This window comes from Heterocephalus glaber, unplaced genomic scaffold (assembly GCF_053883595.1).
Source record: "Heterocephalus glaber isolate CG9 unplaced genomic scaffold, H.glaber_assembly_v1.0 deba00001688, whole genome shotgun sequence".
NCBI classification, from domain to species: Eukaryota; Metazoa; Chordata; class Mammalia; order Rodentia; family Bathyergidae; genus Heterocephalus; species Heterocephalus glaber.
In genome coordinates this window covers 222,925-250,189 of record NW_028258413.1, presented here as the reverse complement: position 1 = coordinate 250,189, position 27,265 = coordinate 222,925, and the positions used below count along the sequence as shown (strand labels likewise).

General features: G+C 35.6%; 1 protein-coding gene across 44 annotated transcripts in view; it reads left to right on the top strand.

The window, feature by feature from the left end:
• Ank2 (ankyrin 2) overlaps positions 1 to 27,265 on the top strand; it is a 567,339-nt gene that overhangs the window by 389,876 nt on the left and 150,198 nt on the right. For 26 of the 44 annotated variants that reach the window (XM_087198843.1, XM_087198848.1, XM_087198857.1 and 23 more), the window contains 2 exons: positions 19,485 to 19,583; positions 21,607 to 21,708. In XM_087198843.1, the coding sequence (XP_087054969.1) occupies positions 19,485 to 19,583; positions 21,607 to 21,708 (201 nt within the window). The remainder of the gene's footprint in view (positions 1 to 19,484; positions 19,584 to 21,606; positions 21,709 to 27,265) is intronic. The other 18 variants (XM_087198849.1, XM_087198823.1, XM_087198821.1 and 15 more) reach the window with 1 other exon arrangement.

Here is a 27,265-nt window from a genome sequence, read left to right as displayed (position 1 = left end):
ATGGAGAGTATTATGCTCTCCTCAGTTGTCATCTGGTCTTGGAACACAGAATCCCCTTATGGGATTGTACGAGTTGCCTTCTCATTGCTGATACACAAAACTCAACACTCACAACTTAAAAGAGGGGTGGTTTATTTGGCTTACAATTTCCAGTGGATTGGGTCCTCCAGCTGGCAGGGCGCAAAGCAGAAACTGCCTGGTGGAGGAGCTTGGCGGTAGAAAGCTGCTCGACCCATGGCATCCAGGAAGCAGGGAGAGAAGGGAAGATCCACTAACAAGAATACACCCTTCCAGGTCACACCCTCAGAGACCTGTGTTTCCAACCAGGCCCCACCTTAGAACACATGAGATTTTGGGGGGACATTTTACATCCAGTCTGCAACATTCTACCCTTGGTTCCCCAAATGCTGTTGACCATGTCAATATGAAAAATGCGTTTGATATATCTCTAAGACTTGCCAAAGTATTAACAATTCCAGCATTGGAGAAAAGCCCAAGTCCAAAGTCTTCTCTGAGACTTGAGGTAAATCCTTAGCTGTGAGTCTCTGTAAAAATCAAAAGGAAAGTTAAATGCATCACACAATAGCACAGGGCACATTTCCATTTGAAGAGAGAAGTGAGTGGGCACAGAAAGGAGTCAGACCAAAACAAGACCAAAACCCAGGAGGGCAAACATTAAATCCTGAAGCTCCATTTCCAGCACCTGGGGCAGGTAGTGGTGGGATGTGAGCTCCTAAGCCTTTCAGCATTGGTGGTTGCAGTCCCCATGGCCTCTCTGTTGGCCTGACTCCACTCACTGTCTGCAGCTTTCCTCAGAGACCTTCTACATTCCCTGCATCTCCAACTTCCTGGGTCTCCACCACGCCTTCAGCTTTGCTGTCACCCTTTCATGATTTGAAATAGACTGATTGGCGAATGCTGATTTTATGACCCATTTATGCCTAATGATCTACAGTTTGAAACTGGTTTTAAAATTATTTTAGCTTAAAAATCATGGGTTTTGGAATCATATGTCCCTGAGTTTGCATTTTTTGCTCTTCTTCCTATTAGTGATAGGGACCTTTGAGGCAGAGCACTTGATTTCTGAGGACTTTATTGTCTATCACCTGTAAACTAGGGGGAAGGTGGAGTGAGATGGATGATGGGGAAATTATTAAAGCGTGTTATGGACAGGCACCAAACGTAAGTAAAATAAACACAAAAATTCAATGTAAATATAACATTGAGATATATGTAAAATGTAAAATAGTATAGTGATATTAATAGGATTAAATTTCTTAGTCTTCTATTCATCAGATATTTATTTTTCAGTTTCCATAACCTCTATATCCCTCTTGATCTTACTGAGCTTTTGAAGATCAATTTCTTCTCTCAGGCTGACTCACCATCATATTTAATGTCATTTTCTATATTTGAAGATTATATGATAGAAACATTTGATGGAGCTGGACTGGGGACAAATCAGTGACAAAAAAGGGAGCCACCAGCCACAGGTACTAGTGGGACTTCATTGCAGATGAAGTGATCTAGAAGTGGATTATACAGAGTGGTGTCTTCAGAGTATTCTTATTCTATGCCTTTCCCACATGAAGTGATCAATGACCTACCAAATTCCAAGTCTTGTTGCAAATACTCTTTCAATTGATATAAACTTAGGAAATATTTTTTGAAAAATTTATCATTTGAGAATTAAAAAGAAAGCTGTGAAGATTTAAGACTAATAAAACAAGTCACTTATAAAACAGATTTCCTCTTGGATCACATGGAGTTTGATTTACTTTATTACATCAGAAATCTTTAGAGACCAGCCAAGGAGACAGTCACGTCAGTTAAATTGTGTTTGGAAAAGATGGCACATTATTTGCTTTGCTATTCTTGATCCTCATAAAAATGGGATATATCCTTAATTCCATTAGAAAATGTATGTTCTTTTAGTTTAAAGAAGCCACTATGTAAGGGTGGGAATGGTTCAGATAGGTTATGAATGGATATAAGGAGTGAGGAAAATGTATAAATGGATAATTTTTGTCATTTATTGTATTCCTCCATTACACAGATGATTGTTTTTGCCACTATCATTTATTCTGGTGGAAGAGTGGGACTGTGTATAATATTTCATAATTATTTGTATCTGTGTATATGGGCATGTAGTTTCTCTTGAGGGGTTCCTAGTTTAAAGGACTCTCTGACACAAAAACCCCATTCCCAACAGTGATGGGAGTTGGGGGACCAAATTTCTTTATTACTGCCTTTTTTTCCCCATTAAGTTTATTGGTACATTTTAGGTATAAAATACAGTTACATTCATCACTGGGATCTTGTACCATTACATGAGTATCTTGGTTATTATTTTTTTCCCCTTCCCCTGCCCACCCTTCCCTATTTGCAAAGATTTTGTTTCTGTTTTTTTCCTTTTCTCATATTTTTTCCTTTCCCTTTTTTCCCTTCCCCTACCCCTCCCACTTCCCCTGCTCCTTTAGACCTTTTCTTCCTGTTACACGATATCAGTTATACATTTTTAAAATTACAATATCAAGACCTAGGAGACATTACCACAGATTTTACAGAATTTAAAAGGATATAGAAAGCATATTTCAAAAATCTGTTTTGAAATAAATTTGACAACTTCTAAGAAGTACCTTGGAAGACAAATTAATGAAACTAACTCTGGAGGAAATATAAAATTTGAATAGCACCTATTAAAGAAAGTATATTCCTAGCTTGAAAACCTACCTATATGACAACAGCAGGCTCATATACATTTTAACTGATAGTAAACAAACCACAAAAATGCCTTATAAAAATTTGATGGAAGTATTAAACAAAAAAGACTCTTTCAGATTGATTAGTGTGCACATAGTTGTTTCAAAGCAACATTATGACCTTATTTTTTGACTACCTGATAAATTTAGCCATTTTAATGTTGTATGGATTTAGCATTATTTTAATATTATAGTATCAAAATTGAAACCTTGCCTGGAACTCAAAGATTTACAATGCCCAGTATCTTATTCACAGTAAGAACTCAGTGAATACTTGTTGATTTTTTTAAAAAACTCAAGTTCATATTATTTTATCAACATTAAGTTACATAAAATCAATATCAAAAGTTTATTCTTGTTCAGAATGACTCTTGTTCAGAATGAAGTATACATGAAACCGATAGCTATTTAAGCTATTGCTAGAAATGAGTCTGTATCTTGATGTAGTGATGCTGATAGGGATGTAGATCATTGCTAGAAGTGAAACTATAGCTTGATTCTGCTTTGTCAAGTTGTAATGTGGATGTTCTCCTCTCATAAATTTATATTTCAGTGGGAATCTGTTAGCTATCTTTGCTAGATGGCACAAATCTGAATTTAGTACACATCAGTGTCATATCTTTGACCTCTAAACTTGGAGGCCTTATCAAGAATTCAAGGTTATCCTGGTTTTCTGACTGCTCAATCTAGTGGTCAGGACCAGCTGAAATTAAGAATGAATTATTATTATCATTATTGAAATTTAGTGCTACACTGTAAGAAAGAAGAATTCTAAAATCTTGGTATTTAGTACAGCTTTTTTTGAATTTAATTTCACTCATTTTTGGATAAGTAGTTTCCACAGTAAACTATGTAAAATAAATACTTCTCCAACATAAGCAATGATATTATTGTGCAAATAATTTCTATATTCTATTTCAATATTTAAAATAATTATGACTAACATTTTATAGAGTGACTTGGTTTTATATGATATGTACAGAAGAGTGTTTGAATTTGTATGGAAAATGGTCAAGTTTTCATTATCAATACTAGAATGTTATCTGTGTAAGTCAAATGGGATATGGAAGCTAGTAACTGGCACCATGTTCCAACTGCTGAGCTGTTACTTTGCTTTTATTTGTTTTGTTTAAGCTTTAGTTAGTACAGTGTGAGGTACAGATTACATTTCTTTAATGAAGGTGAAGGAACTAGTATTTACCCAGCAAAGTTTAGATTAATATGTAGTTCTAATATCTCTAAAACCTGTATTCTTTCCATTTCATCATTCTGCCTCCTAGTAATATTGCCTTGAGTGCATTTTATATCAGTTTTGAGAATTTATGAATCATCTCACTTTTTTTTGTTTTTTTGTTAGGCAGGCGCTAGAACCACTGAGCTAAATCCCCGGCCTTCATTTTTAATCTAAGGATAATTATGAAAGCAGGTTATAGTTTCCATGCTGACTGTAGCCAGTTACTAATCTCTTCAACCTCTGTTTTCTCATATGTATTAGAATGCCAGACATCTCAGATCCCTTCCGGTTTCAAAATCTCGTACAGCTGTGAATCACATATGTAAAGCAGTTAAAATAATGTTTAGCACATAACTGGTGCTCATAAATTTTTATCGATTTGTCTTCTATCATCATAATTTCCCATTGTCATTGTTACCATTGTTGATTTTAGATGATATGTTTTTTAAACTAATTTTATTTTTTATTTATTTATTTTTTTATGTTAAATTCTTTAATTGGTACATTTTAGGTATACAACACAATTACATTTCTCATTGGGAATTGTACCTTTACATAATGCATCTTCTTTCTTATTTTTTCCCCATTCCTAGCCCTCCCTTCACCCCCTCCACCCTTCCCTATTTACAAAGACTTTATTTCCATTTCTCAGAATTTTTCCTTTCCCTTCTTTCCTTTCCCCTGCCCCTCCCACTACTCCTACCCTTTGGATCTTTTCTTCCTATTTTGCATTATTGATTATTCATTCTAACCATTGGTACATTTTAGGTATACAATATAATGACATTCATCATTGGAAATTTGCACCTTTACATAGTCTCTCTTGGTTCTTATTTTTCACCCTTGCCCAGCCCTCCCTTCAACCCCTCAATTTCTCCCTATTAAGAAAGATTTTGTTCCTATTTTTCCATTTTCTCATATTAATCCCACTCCCTTCTATCCTTTCCCCTAACCCTCCCACTTCCTTCCCCTTTGCCCCTTTTCTTCCTATTTCATATTACATATTATACATTTTAGTCCTTATTTACACTTTCAGTTTCTCACACCAGAGAAACTATTCGGTATTTATGCATGTGTGTCCTATTTATTTCACTTAAGAGTATGGCCTCAATGTGCATCCACTTAGCTATAAATGTCTCTAATTTCTCATTTTTTTATGGCTGAGTAGTACTCCATTTTATAAAAAAACCACATTTTCTTTATCCAGTCTCCAGTTGATGGGCATTTGGGCTGTTTCCAAGTTTTAGCTATCACAAACTGTGCTGCAATGAACAAGGGTGCACATATATCACTGTGGTATGATTCTTTGAATTCTTTGGGGAAGATCCCCAGCAGTGGAATAGTGGGGTCAAATGGGACTTCCAGTCCTAGTTCTTTGAGGTATCTCCATACTGATTTCCACAGTGGTTGCACCAGTCTACACTCCCACCAGCAGTGGAGCAGGGTTCCTCTTTCCCCACAGCCCCGCCAGCATTTGTTATTGGTTGATTTCATGATAGCAGTCATTCTTTCTGGAGTGAGGTGGAATCTCAGTGTTGTTTTCATTTGCATCTCTCGAATGACCAGTGATGTTGAACATTTTTTCATGTATTTATTTGCTATTTCTACTTCTTTGTCTGAGAAATGCCTGTTCATTTCAGATGCCCATTTTCGGATTGGGTCTTTAAATTTGGGGGGTCTGATCTTTTTAAGTTCTTTATAGATTCGAGACAGTAGACCTTTGTCTGAGGAAAAGCAGGTGAAGATATTTTTCTACATTGTGGGTTGTCTCTTCACACTGCTGGTGGTTTCTCTTGCTGTGCAGAAGCTTTTTAATAAGAAGAGATCCCACTTGTTGATTGTTTCTGCTAGTTCATGGGCAACTGAAGTTTTGTTCATAAAATCTTTGCCTACACCAATGTCTTCAAGAGTTCTACCTAACCTCTGTTCCAACTGGTTCAGAGTTTCTATTTTAATATTTAGATCTTTAATCCATTTTGATTTTAGTTTAGTGCATGGTGAGAGATATAGGTCTAGTTTTAATCTTTGGCAAGTTGAAGCCCAGTTTTTCCAGCACCATTTATTAAAGAGGCTCTAGTGAGGGTGTTTGGCTCCTTTATCGAAGATGAGATGGCTGAGTGTGTCTGGCATTGTTTCTGCATCTTCTAATCTGTTCCACTGGTCCTCAAGTCTGTTTGTGTGCCAGTACCATGCTGTTTTTATCACAGTAGCTTTGTAGTATAGTTGTAGGTTGGATTTTAGATGATATTGCTCAAGACAGAGAGTTTAAGTCATTTGTCCAAATCCACACTGCTGTTTAGTAGCAGAACTAGGACAGATTGTATTTCTTTTCATTCTCAACACTACATTACTATTCCTGCAATGAAACATACTCTCTTAAGAGAAGGAAAGAAAGAAAGAAAGAAAGAAAGAAAGAAAAAAAGCAAAAAAAGCACATTCATTCCAGTAATATAGACTTTTAACATTTTTTTTTTTGCTTAAATTCTTTTATTAGTACATTTTAGGTATACAGTATGTTTACATTTATTATTGGGTGCTTGTATCTGTACATGATGTATCTTGGTTCTTATTTTTTCCCCATTCCCTGTGTGCCCTTCACCCCCTCCACCCCTCCCTATTTACATAGATTTTGTTTCCATTTTTTTCTTTTCTTATAATTTTTCCTTTCCCTTCTTTTCTTTCCCCTTCCCCTCCCATTTCCCCTACCCCTTTGGACCTTTTATTTCCCATGTTCTCTAATAAACTGCATGACAGCATGTGCTTTCCATGTTTTTTGGAAGTTCATTTTACTGCATATTCACCTATTTTCTTTCAGATTTGCTTAAGTGGAGTTATAACAAAAAAGTTTTCCTCTAGCATATGAAAGATATTAATTCATAGCTTAGTTTACTATTTTTTCAGGTTCAATTAATTCTTAGATTTTTTTTTCTCTTAAAATTAGTTTTTTTTTAAACCATATTAAATTTCCATCTAAGTTCTTTCCAAATTGTTATATAGTATTTTGCATCATTGAATAGCAGATTAGAATCATATGTAATAATAATCAAAGAATAATTAGAGTCTATAAATCCTGGGAGATAGAAGACTGAACCAAACTATGATTAGCACTTAGCGTAGTGCTATTTTGTTTTTTTTGTTTTTGTTTTTGTTTTTTTTGGTATCAGGGCTCAAACTAAGAACCTTGCGCTTGGGAAGCAGGCCGTGGCACCACTGAGGTAAATCCCTGGCCCCTGCACAGTGCTGTTTTGAAATACAAAAGGATTGAAAGGTTTTTACAATAAATTATTGGTGGCACAGATATGTATACATACTCACATGTATTGTGATTTTGACGTCATTAAAAATGAAACTCTAAGATACAATCAAAATCAAGTAAAAAGAACTCAGAAATTTTAAAAATGGAGCTGGTTAATTCAGATGGAAATTGAATTTATTCTGTGTTTCCTGGAAACCAACAAAAAAGGCAAACACATTAAGTTATGCATTTTTCTAAATTAAAGGTTAGAAAAGTGAAGCAAAGAGCCTTTTCTTATTACTAAGCTTTTCCTCTTAGTGAATTCAGCAGTAGTTAATGTAGAAAATCAATGTTAAATAGACACAAAGTCATAAACACTGCTGAAATGGACATCTCATACCAACCTAATGTAAAAAACAAATGTGTAGTAATACTTCATAATTCAGGGAAGGCATTTCTGTAGGGAATCGAGATAACATATTCCAGATACATTGCTTTCTGGTGATCTAACTGGATATCTATCCTGATAGTTATCTAGGGAATAAATAGTTAATGTCTGTAAAATATAAATTGTCTCAGAAGACTCTTTGGCCAGAATTCAGTGAGCTTGTGTTTAATTTTATAATGAATGCAGAATCTGGAAGTATTTTATGTTTCGATATGGAAAGGACTATGTTCCTCAAAACCACATGTGCAGAAGGCATTACTAGGAAAGGGTTAGGACTTGCCCTGGTTGCCAACTAAACATAAAGGGCTCCCCAGTTCTGCATGTCTGTCTTCTTCCCACCCCCTTACCAGAGTAAAAAAGAAAATATTTGACAGCAACAACAAAACACTCCTCAAAATGCGGGCCAGTATTATCAAGTGATAAAGATAGACTAAAAAAATTAGTGTACCTCCTATTGGAGGTTTGGTTTTTAGAAATGTGACCCGTAGAATTCACTAGACTGAGTTAATTGAAATATATTCTCAAGAAATCAGTTGTTTTGTACTGTTAAATGAGTTTTTACATTTTGTCTTTTCTCCTCCTCCTCGTCCTCCTCCACTTCTCTTTTTCTTTTCATTTTGGAGATGTTGGGCATAGCACTGGGCCTTGCACAGCTAAGCTGGGGTAGCATTCTACCGCTGAGACATAGTCCAGCCCTCTCGCCGTGCATTTTCAGGATAATTTGTTTGCTCTTATTCATAAGAAAAAACTGTTTCAGTCCAGATCATACTGAGTTGCTTTGTCTCATAACAATTACTCAACAAATGCCATTTCTAATTAAATTTATGTGTGGTTTAAAAAAAAAAACTGTAAACCAAGGATGGAGGAGGAGCTCATGGGTAGAGAGCCTAGCATGCCTGAAGCCCTGGGTTCAGTCTCCAGCAGCACTATTTAAAAAAAGAAAAAAATTGAAAACCAAGATGTCAGCAATAGGGAAAGCTGCTGGTCTTCTATTTCCTACAGGTAAAAGACATACATTTAGAAATATCATAACAGTTCCAATTGTGTGCATTTTAAAAGAGTCAGCATGGAAATTTATAGCAATTACAACTGGAATTTCACCCATCTGTGTCTGCAAAACTGCTCTAGTTTCTGTAGTGCAGTAAAACTGCAAAAACCTTGAAGACCTGTATATCCTCGATTCAATTTACATGGTTTGGATTTTGAACCGTTCTGTCATATAGAATATTTTAATCTTTTTCTGATTTTTTTGATAAAATAAACTATACTAGAGTGCTTTATAGTGGGCTCTTTTAGATCCAGAAAGAATGTTTCTTTTTTCCTCAAAATTTTCTTTTTAACTTAAAAACCCAGCTTTTATTTTTGGAAAGCTAGCAAAACATTGGGGGAAATATTTGATTGCCTCCCAGTGATGGAAAGGTTTCCTTTTGTTAACATGAGAAGGCTACATTTTAAATTCATGAAGAGAAAACCATAGAGTTAGCTGAGTAATTTGCCATTGGGTGCCTCCTAAGGATAACTTCTGAAATCGATTAATTTAACATATATTTGGACTTCATAAGTCTCAAGATTGTATCTGTTCTGGTCTATTTGAAGCCACAATCTTCTTTGTTATGTTAATTTAAAATTTTGTTCACATTTGTTGAAACATAAAAATAGGCAATCTGGTACTTGATAGCCTGGTATGCAGCAAATTAAACTTTTCAGATGATCTAATGCTTCAGTAAGAAGAGATTGAGATGTGAACCACAGAACCATAGAGAGCTGGTCATTCAAGGAGTTGAAGAGATGTTTTGCATCTTTTTAAACATTTTATTCCCTCTACCCCTATAGTCTGAGTCTGTAGGAAGTGGCATTCAGGGTAGCACTGTGGAGGAGACTATTCTCAAGTCTACAACAATTATTTTAAGCAATAAAGAACCGATGGTAAATTAATAATGCCTAATTCTTTATTAGGATTGTGAAGAAAGCCAAATATGTTGGTGCATACCTGTAATCTCAGCTACTTAGGGGCTGAGGTAGGAGGATACCAAGTTTGAGCCCAGCCTTAGTGAGGCTCTGTCTCAGAAATTATAAATAAATAAAAATAAAAGGGCGGGGATTTAACTCAGTCTGAAGGCCCCGAGATCAGCCCTCAGTACTGCAAACTAAACTAAACACTAAACAAGATTCCCTATAGGGTTATGCCACATACTACCCATATTATAGAACTTTAGGGTTAAGTAAAAATCAGATACTACTTTACCCCAGAGAAATTGCTGACTGAGGAGCCATTTCTTTTCCAGGTTGCATTTTTTAAAAATAAAACTGTCGTCACATCATCTCAAACCTTGGGTTCAAACAGTGACATTGCAGGTAGGTGTTCAATCATTGCCTCTCTGGGCAATACAGTTCTGTTGTAATTATTCGCTGATTTTCATAGCAAAATATTTTTACCATGACAAGATAGGAACACATAATATAAATATTAAAATTAAGGAACTGGGAAAGGAATTCCTGGCAAATATTGAGGCAAATATTATTCCTCCTCCTCTTCCAACTGATTGTAGCACCGAATCGGTTTTGGCGAATCTGTTTATAAGCCGAATCTGCTTGGGCGGTCAAAGGGCTCAGGGGAACACACTGTGGGATCCTCCTCTATCTTTGCCCAGCTGGTGATTTCAATGTGAACGGTCAACTTTTTTTTTTAATACTTAAGAAACATTGGCATCAGGTAAAACCATTCTTAAAATGTTAAAGTGACCTCGCTGGACAATTCTGATGAGGGAAACATGATTACCCACAAGGCCCTGCCGCTGAACTAAGAATTGCAGAAGAGCAAATAACCGAAATGATCACTCACTCCCCTGACTGTAGAAGGAAGTTTATAAAGTGGATCAACACAGAAAGTTGGAGGTGCAGAGGTTTCGGTCACTTGAGCATGCCAGCTGTTTGCCTCCCAAGTTAGAGGCTTACTGAATTCTATGGTCACAGCTCTGAGAGAGTGAGTCTGATGGTTCTAAGAGCGGGCCTCAAACATTTGGAAGAAATATCTCCAAACCAAAATCTCCAATCTCATTTAGATTAAAACCATGATGAGAAAAGCATATATCCTACAGAGACTATTATCTTTACATTTACTTATATTAAGTAGTTTGAATTATATATAAAATCAATCTTTACCAAAATATTTCCTCTAATCTCTTGTTAGATTCATTCATTCATTCAACAACATTTATCAGATAGATCCTGGGTCGCAGACCTTAGGGTAAGTGTGATTAGGTAAATCACTGGACTGTTTAGTATTGAAAGTCCTTTCAAACTCTTACATTCTAAAATCTTAGGTGGAGACAGAGGTCAGAGGTGAATAGAAGAAAGAGGGAACTTCTGATTACAGTTGTCTTCAAATGTAAAACTATTTAAATATTAATTTACTATGCCATCTAGAGAATTTCCAATGACCAAGACATTTGATTCTTACTGAAATAGCTAATCTATCCTTCAAAGCATTTACATAGGACATTATACATACAAGTAGTAAGATTTCTTCTTTAAACACATAGGCAAACCAATGAGATACTATGCAGAATATGTAGAATAAAGATTTCAGGGAAGTAAAAAGCTCTTAGTATTATTGCACTTAATTATCACTTTAAAATCTTTCCTACCCTATGGTCACATTTTATTATCTTGATTGTCCCAAGAATAGGTTTGCCATTGCTGTATAGATTACATATATTTGCATCTATTACCATCTATTATCAAAGAGACTGAATGTTGAGTAACTAGATCAGAAAACAACTTTCAAATGTAATGCTTTCCTTGATCTGGTAGTAAGACTGAAAAATAATTTTTTTTTAATAATTTGTGAATAGTTAACATGGTTAATATGAACTCAGGACTCATAAAATTCCATATTTTTCAGGTTTTTGTTATACTGTTGATTCACTTGTTAAATTTTCTAGGAATATAATAATAAATGTCAAAAGATCCTTACTTCTTAATATACTCAGTAAATGAACAAAAACCGTATGAGTATGTCCTGATAATACAACTGCATAGGTTATCCAAAATTAAATGCAAATAAGAAACCAGGACTACATTTTGTGAAGAAAATATACTACTTTATTTCAGTTAAACATAAAAGCTTGAATGCTTTCCATATCAAAATCATTAAGTATGACATGTTTGGTGACCACATATATGAAATTTATGATATAGCAGTTACATTTATATGGGATTCTACTTATAAAGTCTGTTTTCAAACTTCATCTCAGTTCATATATGTAAATATTATATTTAGAATATTTAAACTAGTTTTTTATTTTATGCTAGGTAATACAGTTTTATTCTTTTTGGTTTATTTAATTGACATATAGTAGTTGTACATATTTATGGAATGTGATGTGATTTTTTTTTTTTTTTTTTGGTACCGGGGATCGAACTTGGGACCTTGTGCTTGTGAGGCAGGCGGCAGAACCACTGAGCTAAATCCCCAGCCCATATTCTTTTAATTCTTTTGGGAAGATACCCAGCAGGGGAATAGCTGGGTCAAATGGGACCTCTAGTCCTAATTCTTTGAGGTATCTCCATACTGATTTCCACAGTGGTTGCACCAGTCTGCACTCCCACCAGCAATGGAGAAGGGTTCCTTTCTCCCCACAACCCCTCCAGCATTTGTTATTGGTTGATTTCTTGATAGCAGCCATTCTTTCTGGAGTGAAGTGGAATCTCAGCATTGTTTTCATTTGCATCCCTTGAATGACCAGTGATGTTGAACATTTTTTCATATGTTTATTTGCTATTTCTACTTCTTTGTCTGAGAAATGTCTGTTCATTTCAGATGCCCATTTTTGGGTTGGGTCTTTAAATTTGGGGGGTCTGATTTTTTAAAGTTTTTTATAGATTCGAGATAGTAGACCTTTATCCAAGGACAGCTGGTAAAAATTTTTTCCCACATTGTGAATTGTCTCTTCACATTGTTGTTGGTTTCTCTTGCTGTGCAGAAACTTTTAAATAAGAAGAGATCCCACTTGTTGATTGTTTGTGCTAGTTCATATGCGACTGAGGTTTTGTTCATGAAATCTTTTCCTACGCCAATGTCTTCAAGACCTAACCTCTCTTCCAGCAGGTTTAGTGTTTCTGCTTTAATATTTAGATCTTTAATCCATTTTGATTTTAGTTGAGTGCATGGTCAGAAATATAGGTCTAGTTTTAATCTTTTGCAAGTTGAAACCCAGTTTTTCCAGCACCATTCATTAAAGAGGCTCTCTTTGCTCCAGTGAGGGTGTTTGGCACCTTTGTCAAATATGAGGTGGTTGAGTGTCTGCAGTTTTTTCTGGATCTTCTAATTGCTTCCACTGACACTCAGGTCTATTTCTTTGCTGGTACTGTGCTGGGTTTTTTTTTTTTTTTTAACCACAGTGGCTTTGTAGTATAGCTTCAAGTTGGGGATTATGATACCCCCTACCTTCTCTTTGTTGCCTAGAATTGCTTTTGCTATTCTAGGTCTTTTCTTGTTCCAAATGAATTTTTGGATTGTTTTCTCAAGGTCTGTGAAGTATGCTGCTGGACTTTCAATTGGGATTGCATTGAATCTGTATAGCAGTTTGGGAAGCATGACCATTTTCACTATGTTGGTTCTTCCTACCCAGGAGCAAGGGATGTCTTTCCATTTTCTGATATCCTCTTTGATCTCTATTTTCAGAGTGGTGTAGTTTTCAAAGTAGATGTCTTTGATTTTCTTTTTTAGGTTGATTCCTAGGTATTTCATTTTTGGGATACTGTTGTGAAAGGAGTTGTTTCTCCAGTTCCTCATTCAGTGAGACTGTTGTTCATGTACAGGAAAACTATTGATTTTTGTGTGTTGACCTTGGATCCAGCTACTTGACTGAATTTGGTTATTAAGTCTAGAAGACTTTTGGTGGAGTTCTTGGGGTCTTCTATATAGACTATTCTGTCATCTGCAAATAGTGACAATTTAACTTCTTCGTTTCCTATCTTTATTTCTTTTATTACTTTCTCTTGTCGAATTGTAGTGGCTAGTGTTTCCAAAACTGTATTGAACAGGAGTGGTGATAGTGGACATTCTTGTCTAGTTCCTAATTTTAGTGTGAAGGATTTCAGTTTTTGACCATTTAGTATGATATTGGCTGTTGGTTTTTCATAGATGGCTTTTATCAGGTTGAAATAGAGACTGTCTATTCCAATTTTTTGTAGGGTCTTTATCATGAACGTGTGTTGGATTTCGTCAAATGCTTTTTCTGCATCTATTGAGATGGTCATATGGTTTTTGTCCTTGACTCTCTTAATATAATGATTTATTTATTGATTTGCATATGTTGAACCATCCCTGCATCCCTGGGATGAATCCCACTTGGTCAGGGTGTATCATCTTCTTGATGATCTTCTGCATTTTTTTTGCCAGTATCTTACTGAGGATTTTTGCGTCTATGTTCATTAGAGAGATTGGCCTATAGTTCTCTTTTTCAGTTGGGTCTTTCTCTGCTTTTGGGATCAAGGTGATGCTTGCTTCCAGGAATGAATGTGGGAGTATTGCTTCCCTTTCAATTTCACTGAAGAGTTTAAACAGTAGTGGGAATAGCTCCTCTTTAAATGTCTTGTAAAATTCAGCAGTGAAGCCATCAGGACCCAGACTTTTCTTCATTGGTAAATTTTCAATTACATTTTCAATTTCTTTGATTGATATTGGGTTGTTTAGAATTTTTAGGTCTTCTTCATTCAACATTGGTAGTTCATACGCATCTAGGAATCTGTCCATTTCTTCTATGTTTTCCATCTTATTGGCACATAGATTCTCAAAGTAGGTATTGATGCTCCTCTGGATTTCTGCTGGGTTTGTTGTAATTTCACTCTTTTCATTCCTAATTGCATGGATTTGGGCCTTTTCTTTCCTTTTTTTGGTAAGATTGGCTAAGGGTTTGTCCATTTCGTTTATTCTTTGGAAGCACTAACTCTTTTCTTCATAGATTTTTTTGTATTGTTGTCTTAGTCTTCATTGCATTGATTTCTGCTCTGATCTTTATAATCTCCTCCCTTGTATGAGCTTTGGGTTTGTCCTCCTCTTTTTCTAAAAGATTGAGGTTCAGTATCAGGTTGTTTAATTGAGCTCACTCTGTTTTCCTAATATGAGTTTTCACTGCTATGAATTTCCCTGGTAAGACTGTTTTCATCGTGTCCCATAGATCCCAATATGTTGTATTGACATTGTCATTTAATTGTAAAAACTCTGATTTCTTCTTTAATTTCCTCTCCTGTGACCCATTGGTTATTCAGAAGTGTATTGTTCAATTTCCCTGTGTTTATGAAATTCTTGCAGTTTCTTTTGCTATGGATCTCCAATTTCATCACACTATGGTTTGATAATATACAAGGGATAACTTCAGTTCCTTTGCATTTACTTAAACATGTTCAATGAGCGAGTATGTGATCTATTTTGGAGAATGACCTGTGTTCAGTGGAAAAGAATGTGTATTTTGATTTTGTGGGTTGGAACACTCTGTAAACATGTTAATTCCATTTCGTTCAAGTCTATGATTGAGTTGTAGTATTTTGCTGTTTTTGTTTTTTTGTCTAGTTGATCTATCTATATGTGACAGTGGGGTATTGTGTTCCCCCACTACTATCGTGTTAATGATTATTTGATTTTTCATATCCATTAGTATTTTTTAATATAGTTGGGTGCACTAGTGTTTGGTGCATAAATATTTATGATTGTCATCTCTTCCTCTTGGATTGTTCCCTTTACAAGGATGTAGTGTCCTTTTTTGTGTCTCTTAATCAGTGTTGGTTTGAATTCCACTTGGCCTACAAAGAGGATAGCTACTTCTGCTTTTTTTCGGGTTCCTATTGCATGAAGTATTGTTTTCCACCCTTTAACTTTCAGTCTATGAGTTTCTTTTTGAATTAAGTGTGTTTCTTCTATGGAGCATATTGCTGGATCTTGCTTCTTGACCCATTCTGCCACTCTGTTTCTTTTGATTGGTGAATTGAGACCATTAACATTTATGTTTATAACTCATACATATTGACTTATCCTTGTCATGACTTTTTCTTTTTGTTGGATTATCCCCCTTTGTGTTTAATTTCTTGTTGTACTTGATGGATTCATTTTGCTGGGCTTCTGGGGGTTGTGATCCTCATTGTCTTTTTCTAGGATGTTGTTTAAAATTTTTTGGAGTGCTGGTTTGGTATTCGTGAAGTTCCTAAGGTGCTCTTTGTCATGAAAGTATTCTATTTCTCCATCAATTTTGAAACATAATTTTGCAGGGTACATCAATCTGGGTTGGAAGTTGTTTTCCTTTAGGGGTTGAAATATGTTACCCCAAGCTCTTCTTGCCTTGAGGGTTTGTATTGAGAAGTCTTCTGTGATTCTGATGGGCTTTCCTCTGTATGTGATTTGTTTCTTTTCTCTCACTGCTTGTAGAATTTTGTTCTTCCATTGAGTTTCTGGAATCCTAAGTATTATATGCCTAGGTGTAGATTTTTTGAACATGGCTAGTTGGAGTCCTATATGCCTCACTTATCTGTATGTCAAGTTCTTTCCCCTGCTTGGGAAGTTTTCTGTGATCACATCTGTGAACAGTTTTTTTATGTTGTCTGCACTCTCTCCTGTTTCTTCACTGACTCTTATCAGACTTATGTTATTTTTCTTTACATTGTCTAGCAGCTGCTGGATTGATTTCTTGTGATCCTTTACTATTTTTAAGACGTTTTTTTCCTGGTCCCTAACTGCAATCCTATCTTCTATATCTGAAATTCTGTCCTCACATTGGCTCCTTCTGCTGTGTAAACCTTCATTGGAGTTTTTAATCTCCAGGAAATCTGTTTGCATCTGTTTTATGGATTCCATTTACTTCCTATGTTGAGATTCCGTCATGTTCCTCAGCTCCTCTATTTTTTATCTGTGTCCTCTCTAGATTTATTAATCATGTCTTGCACCATGGGCACAATCTCTGCTGTTATCTGAGAAATTATTTCTGATTTCATTTTTTCCAGATCCTCTTTTGTTGCCCGTTCAGGGAGTCCAGGTGGTTGAGTATCAGAGTGTTCCATCTGGTTGCACCTTGGGGCTACCTTAGGTGATGTAGAAGTCTGGTTTTGAGATGTGTTTATGTGTTTTCTCATTTCAGCAGATGCAGCCTGTTGTGCCTTTGTTGAAGTGACTTTTTACTTGCCCAGTGGGCTTCAATTCTCAGCCAGCCTCAGAGAGTTCTTCTCCCTGCTGCTCATCATTCTTCCAATTCCTGGGTTCAGAATGGTGGTCTTCTGGATCCCTGTGTTGCCCGGTTGTCCAGGCGGGATTCTGGCTGGGGCCTGTGCACACTTGGGATGGTATCTGGGTGTGCCTCTGGCCGGGACCTGCCCCTCATACCTGTTGTCTGGGATGGCCTTTGGCTGGGAGCTGTGCACCTGAGTTGGTGTTGTCTTAGGGGGCTTCTAGCTGTGGTCTGCCTGCATTTACCTTGGCCTCTGTGCCCATTTACCTCATTTACCATTTACCTGGGCCTCTGTGCCCAAGCTTCTGTGGTCAGGTCAGGCCCTGGCTGGATCTGCCTGCAGCTGGACCCCTTTGGTCTACACCATTGCTCGCAGGGATCTGGGTGCACTTACTGATGGTATTGGAGCGGGCCTGCGATGTGATATTTTAATACATGTGTACATTTTGTAATGTTTAACTGAGGTAACTATCATATTCATCACTTCACTTTGTATTTATCATTTCTTTGTTGTGAAAGCACTCAAAATCCTCTTTTCTAACTATTTAAAATAGACAATGCATTATTGTTTAATGTAGATACCCCGCTGTGCAAAAGAACACTGCAGTTTATTTCTTGTAACTGTCAATCCCACCAACTGACCAACCTCTCCTCCCCACTTAGTTATCCTCCCCAGCCTCTGATAACCATTATTCTACTCCCTGCCTGTATCAAGTCAACTTTTTCACATTCTACCTATGAGTGAAAACATGTGGTATTCTGAGCCTAGCATACTTCACTTAACATTATGTCCTGTAGGTTTGCCAATGTCAGCACAAATGAATGACAGGACTTCATTCTTTTTTATTGGGGAATAGTGTATATATTCATCCATTGATGAACACCCAGATTGTTTCTGTTTCTTAGCCATTGTGGATACTGCTATAATAAATATAGAGATGCAGGCATCTCTTCCATGTACTGATCTCATTCTGTTTGGATATACACCCTGTAGTGGGATTGGATCATATATGATAGTTCTATTTTATGTTTTTGGAGGAACCTCCATACTGTTTTCTATACTGGGTGTACTAACTTACATTCCCACCAACAGTATGTAAAGGTTCCCTTTTCCCTACATCCTCACCAAAACTTGTTAATTTTTTGTCTTCTTGATAATAGTCATCTGGTTTAGAATGAGGTAGTATTTTATTGTGATTTTGATTAGTGATGTCGAGCATTTATCATAAATCTGCTGTTCACTCATATGCCATTTTTTGAGAAATGTCTATTCACTATTTTGTTCTTTATACATTTTTCACTATACTTTTTATATACTACTTTTTCACTATTTAGTTCTTTATAAATTTTTGATATTAACTTTTTGTCAGATGTGTAGTTTGGAAATATTTTCTCCCATTCTGCAGGTTGCCACTTTACTCTGTTGACTTTGTTTCCTTTGCTGTGCAGAAGCCTTTTAGTATGATGTGATACCATCTGTCTACTTTTGCTTTTGATGCCTATGTTTTTGAGGACTTATCTAAAATATCTGTGCCAAGACCAATGTCATGAAGTGCTTCTTCTGTTTCCTTCTAGTAGTTTTATACTTTTTGTATTTAATCCATTTTAGTTGACTTTTGTAAGCATTGAAAGGTATGTGTGTAGCTACATTTTCCTTTATGTATCTAGTTCTATCCTATCTAGTTCTCATGACACTGTTGAAAAGTATGTCCTTTCTCAAATGTGTATTCTTGTCACCTTTGTTGACAATCAATTGGCTATAAATGTCATTTTTGGCCTGCTTAGTGTGTTCCGTATGTCTGTATACCTGTTTTTATGCTCTTTGGTTACTATAACTTTGTAATCTATTTGAAATCTGGTAGTGTGATGTCTCCAGCTTTGTTTTCTAAGATTGCTTTGGCTATTTTGGACTTCTTGTGATTTCATATGATTTTTAGAGGGTTTTAAAAATATTTCTGTGGAAAATGTCTGGTATTTTGATAGGGTGTACATTGAATTTGTAAATCATTTTAGGTAATATGGGCTAAGTGAGGTTTTTCAGTGTATGGTGAATAGTTTTCAAGGGATTTATAGTACTATCTGAGATCATAAATTAAAATTTTTTTTATTTAAAAAAAGACCACCAGTGACATAGCACTAAATGTATTTTTAATCATGGTGTTTTGTCATTGAAGAGTTATATTACCTTAAAAATTGTCCTATGTTTTAATCACTTTAGAAACATATTCCTCTGCCATTTGTTAAAAGTACAATTTATTTAAAGTTCTGTATGTTTCAGAAACTGGACATAATTTTAATTTTAGCGAGCACAATAAAAGATACAGAATTATCCTCTATATCTTCTCATGAGAAAAGTATTTAGATATTTCTTAAAGAAAAAAAATTTGTTGAAATGAAGTTGTCAAATTCATATTTTGAATAAATACCTTTTTTGCCTCTCTGAATCAAAAAACACTGTAAATGAGTCTCTGTGAACTGAATAGATTCAAGGTAATGCAGAAAGAAAAAGAAATAAAGAGAGAGTCAGAGTAGGTGTGCCCTTTCCTGTCCATGGCTGTGCTCTGAAACCTTGCTGTTCTTCTCTCAGAATGGACTCAATGCGCTCCATCTGGCGGCCAAGGAAGGCCACGTGGGCCTGGTGCAGGAGCTACTGGGAAGAGGCTCTGCTGTGGATTCTGCCACCAAGGTAACGTTCTTGCCGCCGCAAGTGGTTTTCCATAGAAAGGAGGAATTGACTGAAAGCTTCTTTTCTCAGGCATGCATTCCAGGGGTTTGCTGGACACCAAAATTCCTGCCACACAGGACTAAAACTGGAACCCCTCCACTAAACTTTGCAGAGTTTGAATTGTTTTAAGAACTTATGAGACAGGAGTCAGAAGAAATCTGTAAACCTAGTTTTTAATACATTATCTTTCTTCTTCTGATTCACAAAGACGACTAGATTAACATATTCCCTTGTAGATAACAGCAGCTAATTTCCTAAGGTCAATTCATTTTTAATTAACAAATTGATATAGTTACTTCTCAGTGAGAATGAATAATTAATTTTCATGCTTCACTTAAATTGATAAATCTTTCTAATGTGTTCATTGTACTTGGTATGAGAATATTTGAAATCTTTTATACTCTAATGGAAAAGAGCTTTTTGGTAATTGATTGAATTATTAGGTTAAGAATAAGATGTTACCACTATTAGGTGTGTTTGTAAGGAATTTAAACTTGTTTGTAAACACACTTGGTATAACTAGAAACTGTTGGTCTCTTGTTGATGTTCTTTTGCTATAATGTATTTGAATTTGTTTGAGATTTAATAAACAACGGACTTTTTTTTTTTTTTGGTACCAGAGATTGAACTCTGGTCCTTGCGCTTGCACAGCAGGTGGCAAAACCACTGAGCTAAATCCCCAGCCCAACAACAGACTTTTTAGAGAAATCACCAATACATTGGCTATAATACAGTAGCCAGCCAGTGCCAAGTCTGCTGGTCAGGGTTGGAGGGTCACAATATGTGGGAGAAGCAGAGGGAAGTTAGATACTCAAGCCTGTGGCTGGGGAATTAGTCTCATCCGGTGGACAAAAAGAGTTTGGGAATCATTAGAAATACAGCCTGTTAACCTGGATTTCTAACATCTTGATTCCTAATTACCAAAATGTGCAATTGGTCGTGCTTATAATATAATAAAGAGAAACTCTCATAGAAATTTAAAGACAAAAGCTAACAAACCACTCTCTGGAAATTCTAAATAAGTTAGAATATAAGTTCATTTTATGCTATAAATTCTTTGCTTTGAACATAAAGAGAGAATAAATATTTTAGTTAATGTTTCTCTTGAGCACATCAAATAAATGTTGAACAAGTGTGTGTAAAATATTGCTTTGAATGTAGATCAAATTCTTTGTCTCCTCTGAGTTGCCCACATTCACATAATATATTCATTAAGTTAACCACTTTTGTTTGCTTAAGTGTTTATTATTGTTCTTGTTTTTCTTTTCCTTTAAAATCTAGAACTAGAAACTGAACCTTATGCCTTAGAATTTACACATTTATTTTTAAATTTTTTGTTATTTTAATCATATCACATAGTTTTTAATCGATTGGCCTACATTTTATTTTCAAAAAGGTTTAAATAATTTTTCATTGGTAATTGGTTGTGAATGGTAAATTTGATGTAGCAAATGGTAAAAATCATTGGTAAGGTTATGATTGATATAAAATGTTTCTTCATTCCCAAAATATTTTCAGGAACAACCATATGGCTTTGTAGAAGGAAGCACAACTCTGAGCAAAGACCGCTTCTCTGTTGTTGAGAATTCCTAGGGTTTTTTGCAAAGTGAATTAAACTTGATGTTTCGGTAAACTTTTGTAAAGTTAATAGTCCCTTGCAGTAGGACTTCTGGTTCCTATGAATTCCATGAGATACTATCACTTATGCACATTCATGCATACATATCCCAGCTTTTTTGATTCATTAAGAACTCAGTCTTTCTATGTTCTTAACACTAGACCAGAATAATCAAAGATAATAAAAAGAAAGACATTATATGAGATGACCATTTCTTGATGGTTAAAAAAAAATCGCTTATTTTGTTGGCTGCTAGCTTCATGAAATGATATATTTGAATCAGTTGCAAAGTTTTAAAATGCCTGCACACTTTGATTTCTACAAAATTTGAAAACCTCTAACATTTTTTGTTTTGTTTCCTCAAAGCAGAAAGGCAATACTGCCCTTCATATAGCATCCTTGGCTGGGCAAGCAGAAGTTGTCAAAATCCTTGTTAAGGAAGGAGCCAATATTAATGCACAGTCTCAGGTAGGATTTAGATTTTCTGCATGCATTTAAATTAGAATGAATTTTTAAAGCTGACTTCATGGGTGTAGTGAGCTGCTGAAAAGATAAGTTTAGTACAAATGCTTCTTTTACTTATTTTAACCAGATTATTTTATTAACTCATGTAATTGAATTTCTTATTTTTTGAGATATTATAATCTGCTTTTTAATATACCTGAACACTTCACAAATGCAAGTCTGTCATCATTAAGTATTTAAAAAAGAACATTAAGTGATTTTTTTCAGAATAACAGTGACATCTGTGAAATATGAATTATTCATGCAAGTTCTGTGTTGCTCTATGAAAGTATTTTTTATCCTTAAATTTTAAAGATTCCCCAAACATTAGCATTATAGAAGGGAAAGCTGCTATAAAACAAGAATCATACAATTTTACACCCCAAATGTGGGCTTTACTAAAATGGTAAGGCATATGAGCAAATTCCACCCCATGCCCTTATTATACACATAATAATAAATAGGAAATGGAAATACATGGTCTTAATGAAATTAAGAAAATAATTAAAAACAATTATTTAATAAAAATTATACCATAAAGTTGACTCCTATTTTTTCCCTAGTACATAGGGGAAGAAAAATATTTTGCCCAAAGCTTTTCTCTTGATATCAATAATATGTATAAGAATTGAGGTCTACATCTTTCTAATAAAATCTATTCCTTTAGTATGCATGAGACCCTGGGTTTGATTGCTAGCACCAAAACAACAATAAAAACCATTCCTTCCAATTCTTCAGGTTTTTCTCTTTAGCCTTTTGTGTCACACAGGCTACAGCATGCAGATATTGGCAAATTCCGCCAGCTCTTTCCTGGCATTTTTTGGGATACGTTCATCCAGTTGCCTCTGTGATGAAATATCTGTCACCTGTCTTGTTCACTTCTTTATCACATACATGTAGCTCTTATTGTGTAGAGGTCCTAAGTTCCAGACCCAGAAACCCTAAAGGCAAAGATAGAATCAGCCTAACTTTCTTTCATTTTTTCATAAAGGAAAATCTGATGAAATTATGACAAGACATTATCCCTTTTCACCTTTGTAATACCGTACTGTTTTAATTAATCACATTTTCTTTCTATCATCCAAACCTTTCGTTAAATACACACCAGTATGTTGATGTGAATTAAAAATATACTTTAAAACCTTCATTAACTAAAAATTTTAAAATGTTGGTACTATTCGTAGAGAACACTTGTATGTTCTCTAAGGTATAGTAGGGTTTCACACTTGTTGACAAAGGGTTCTACAAAATCTACACCAGAATGAGAAATAGAAACTTGTGTTTAGAGCCACAGCCCATCCTTTCGCATTAGAGCAGAGAGTCTCAAACCTTATTTGGCATCGTGGTCACCTGCAGGGCTGCATGAAACACATTTTCAGGACCCACGCCAGAGCTTCTGAGGTGGAACCTGAGGATTTTTATTTTGCACAAGTTATCAGATAATGCTGACTCCAGAGGCTGGGAACCACAGTTGGAAAATGACTGCTTTATAAAATGCAAGAGAAAACTGTGTGTAAGATGTTGCAGTACGTTTACTAAGTGTAGCTTTAACTAAAGAGCTGAATCAATAGTGCACTTCCAAAGCATGGAAATAAAAGCTAGTTAAGCTCAATTGCTCATGAGTGGTTTCTCCTTTGACAGGAAATTCATATACACCTTGGTGCCATTAATATCTATAAAAAGAGCGAGGTTGTATTTCTCAAAATGATGACTTGAACATAGTGATGTCATAAAAGTTAACAAGTGGCAAAGTAAATGCAATGTTAAAAGCTATGATATCAGCTATTACATGGTGGTTACAGAAAATTTATATGCTTTGGAGACTACTGAAAGAGAATAAGTTAAACCATCATATCTTAATTTGCTTCCAGAGTCAATGATCCTTTTCTTTATTGTCATAATTATGCCAGATTATAAAAGGTGTTAAAAGATTTAGGTCTTCATTGAAATTAAAATAATCTTAACTTGTGCTATCTACCATTAGCTCAATTTAAGATTTACGTTGTAGGCAATCTTGACAGATTGCTTCAAGCTGATTTTTATATTGTGAGAAAGTTTTTGAGCGAGAAAAACTCATCAAATTTTAAAATGATTTTGCAAATGCCTAAATCATTTGAAAAGCCCTGTGATACTGTTTGCTGTATTGAATTTAGGTAATTATCACTATTAGTTGACAAAATTATTATGACATGAAATATTTTTAAATTCAGTGTTTGCAATTAAAATAGTTCTGTAAATTGGTTTATTATTTTGCTATTTTATGTGACTTAATTGTAGAATGTACAGTTTTAGGGCCATTGAGGGCTGATGTGAGTCTTTTCACATATTTGATTCCCCTCAGTCATATCTTATTTAGAAACAGACTTCTTCATGTGACAAACATTCAGTGTCCCTTGGATGGGTGGGGGCATGCTCATGGCAGGTGGACAGTCACTTTCTTCTGAGAACCACAAGAAGAATGTAGCAATCTCAGATACACAATATAAATTGTGAGTTTTATATTCAAATTATCCCTTCCTCTACATCTTTCTAAGAACAAAATATGAGGCACTGAAATGTAGAATAATCTGAAATTATACCAACGCTCGTGGCCGCATACTACTTTGCCTTGAACGAACATCTGAATTTCTTGGAAATGGGTCACTAAAGCTAGTAAGAAAGCAAAACCGCACTGAGAATTTCAAAGGAGTAAATATTCAGGAAAATTTTGCAGCTATGTTATGGAAAACACATTTATAGATTTCTGTGCATTCTCTGCATAAATTATGAGATACCTCTATATGTGTTAAAGAAAAAAATTATTCAGTGAAAGTTGTTAAACCACAGTAAGGAGGGCTGGGGATTTAGCTCAGTGGTTCCACCATCTGCCTCACAAGTGTAAGGTCCCAAGTTCAATCCCCAATACCAAAAAAAACCCACAGTAAGGAAGGCTAATTGAGGAGCACTGTGGTAGGTATGGAATTCACTACAACAGTGTCCTGCATTGAAGAGTGGGATTGGAGTAGACTCTGAGTGGAGAATGCGAAAGTGAGAATTCATGGCCAAGAAGCAGTACAGGGTTGGTGGGAAGAAAATCACTAAGAGGGAACATGAGGGCTAAGCAGATTCTGGCTAAACCAATTGCCTGGATTGAAGACAGGACAGGGTGATGAGACAGGACCTGGGGGATGGTGGAAGAGGAGAAACCTGCTTAGATACTGAGGAGGGGGCTCTCCTAAAACTATTTTACTAGGAAGTGAACAGATGGGCTTAGGAGAAGGTACAGAACTTTGACTAAAATTTGGCCAGGCAAGACATCTTGATCCTTTGTCACATGACCCAGGGCCAGTTTTGGTAAGCAGTGTCCTTAGTTCATGAGCAGCTCCAGAACACTGTCAGAATTGGTTTACATATTTTAATGAAATTATGTTTACTTAAGTTTCTGTGTTCCACAGTGTTAGCAGTGTGATCTCTCCTGAGCTATTTGTCAGTGTGATTTCAAGACTTACTGACTGTGTAGCTCTCTGGCTTGGTTCTTTGGTCTCCTGGAGTCAGAGTGTGGAAATTTCAATTAAGACCTCAGGGCAACTTGTCTTGGTTGGAGCTGAGAGACAAATGAGAGTGCACTGAAAAATTTTATTTCCTTTGAAAATAGTTGCTTACTTTCTAATAATAGAGGCACATTCATAAAACTTTTACTAGGTGTCATAACATCCTCTAAACAAGCCTACATAAGTGATGTTGGGATACTTTCCATTTGTCTATAAAAGACATTTCTTTGGTTACTTTTGTAGCCTACAAAATTATTAGACTCAGAGATAAGACTTAAAATATTGCTTTTAGCTGGGCATGGTGGTACATGCCTGTGATTCTGTACTTTGGGAAGCTGAGGCAGGATGATCACAAATTCCAGCCCCGAGTAGCAACATAGCAAGACCCTTTCTCAAAATAAAAAAAATTAAAAGTAAACTGGGGATATAGCTTAGTGTGAATGCCCTGGATTGAATCTCCAGTACCACAAAAAAGTTCCTATTCTATATTGTTATCAAAGAAATCATACTCTGAAAAAAATTTTTAAAAATGTTCTCAGTTATGAGTTCCTTTAAATACTTGAGGCAATTTTTGTTTACTTTTTGCCTATTAATATTTGCTTATCTCTGGCTTTTTAAAAAATGTATATCTATAATTTCTCCATGATGATAAACTTTGGAGCAGATTTTTCTTTCCTCACACTTCTTTATAGTTTCATGACTTTGCAAAGTACCTTGCAGATATATATGATTAGAAGCTGAACATATGCATGTGGACTCTTATGTGTAAAGACTGGCTTTGTTCCATAGCCCAATCACTCCTGGGATTAGACGTTAATATAGTAATTAATACAAGTAATACTGTTGCCAGCGAGGCACTGTCGCTCGTGTGTATACAGTCTCTGCTGAGCTGCATTTACTGTCATTACTGATGACAGACTGATGATACTCATATAGTTCCTTTCCTTTCCATTAATCTTACCCCAGACAACATTCCTTCTCCTGTCTCCTAAAACCATTCTCTCTTTCCTCCACATCTCAAAGAACAATTTAAAATGTTTTTCTTCTGATCCAAACCCAATTCAGATCCACATAAGCCAAATGTCCTGAAGTAGAATGTATATAAAAGTTTAAGGTTGCTGGGGATTTAGCTCAGTGGTTTCGCCACCTGCTGCGCGAGTGTGAGGACTCGAGTTCGATCCCTGGTACCAAAAACAAAAAAGTTTAAGGCAGAAAATTTTCGCCCAGTATTATTTAGAAACTGTGAATGCTGTAGCTCTACAAAATGCTCAAAACACAAAAGAGATTTTGGCTGTGGTGCTACAGAAATCTGGCTTTAGAATTTTCCTTTTTTAATTTTCTCTACTGAAAATATGATTTTTATATCACATATGATTTTTATTTCCTTTGGTTCTGTGTTATAGTCTCTAAATAAGCTTCAACAAAATTATGATCATTGGTCTAGAGCAAGGTTGTCCTAAACATGTCTATATACTTTTCTTTTATAGGAAGCTGGTTTATATTGCCTTTTTCCATGATAAAAAATAAGGTATTGGGCTAGGAGTATAGGTCAGTGGTAGAGTGCTTGTCTAGTGTGCACAAGGGCCTGGTCCAATCCCTGGGACCACAAATAAATAAATGAATGAATAAATTTAAAAAGTAACATGTGTCCTAGAATGTGCACTATGTTCAGACAGCAGGAGCTAAGCAAAATTATGGAGCAGGGATAATGTAGCTTTCTGTCATTTTTTTTTTTTTTTGCTTACATTCGTTACTGGTACATTTTAGGTATACAATACATTTACATTTATCTTTGGGTGCTTGTACCTGTACATGATGTATCTTGGTTCTCATTTTTCCCCCATTACCTGTGTGCCCTTCACCCCTAAACCCTTCCCTATTTACATAGACTTCATTTCCATTTTTTTTTCTTTTCTCATAATTTTTCCTTTCCATTCTTTCCTTTTCCCATCTCCTCCCACCACCCCTACCCCTTTGGACCTTTTCCTATT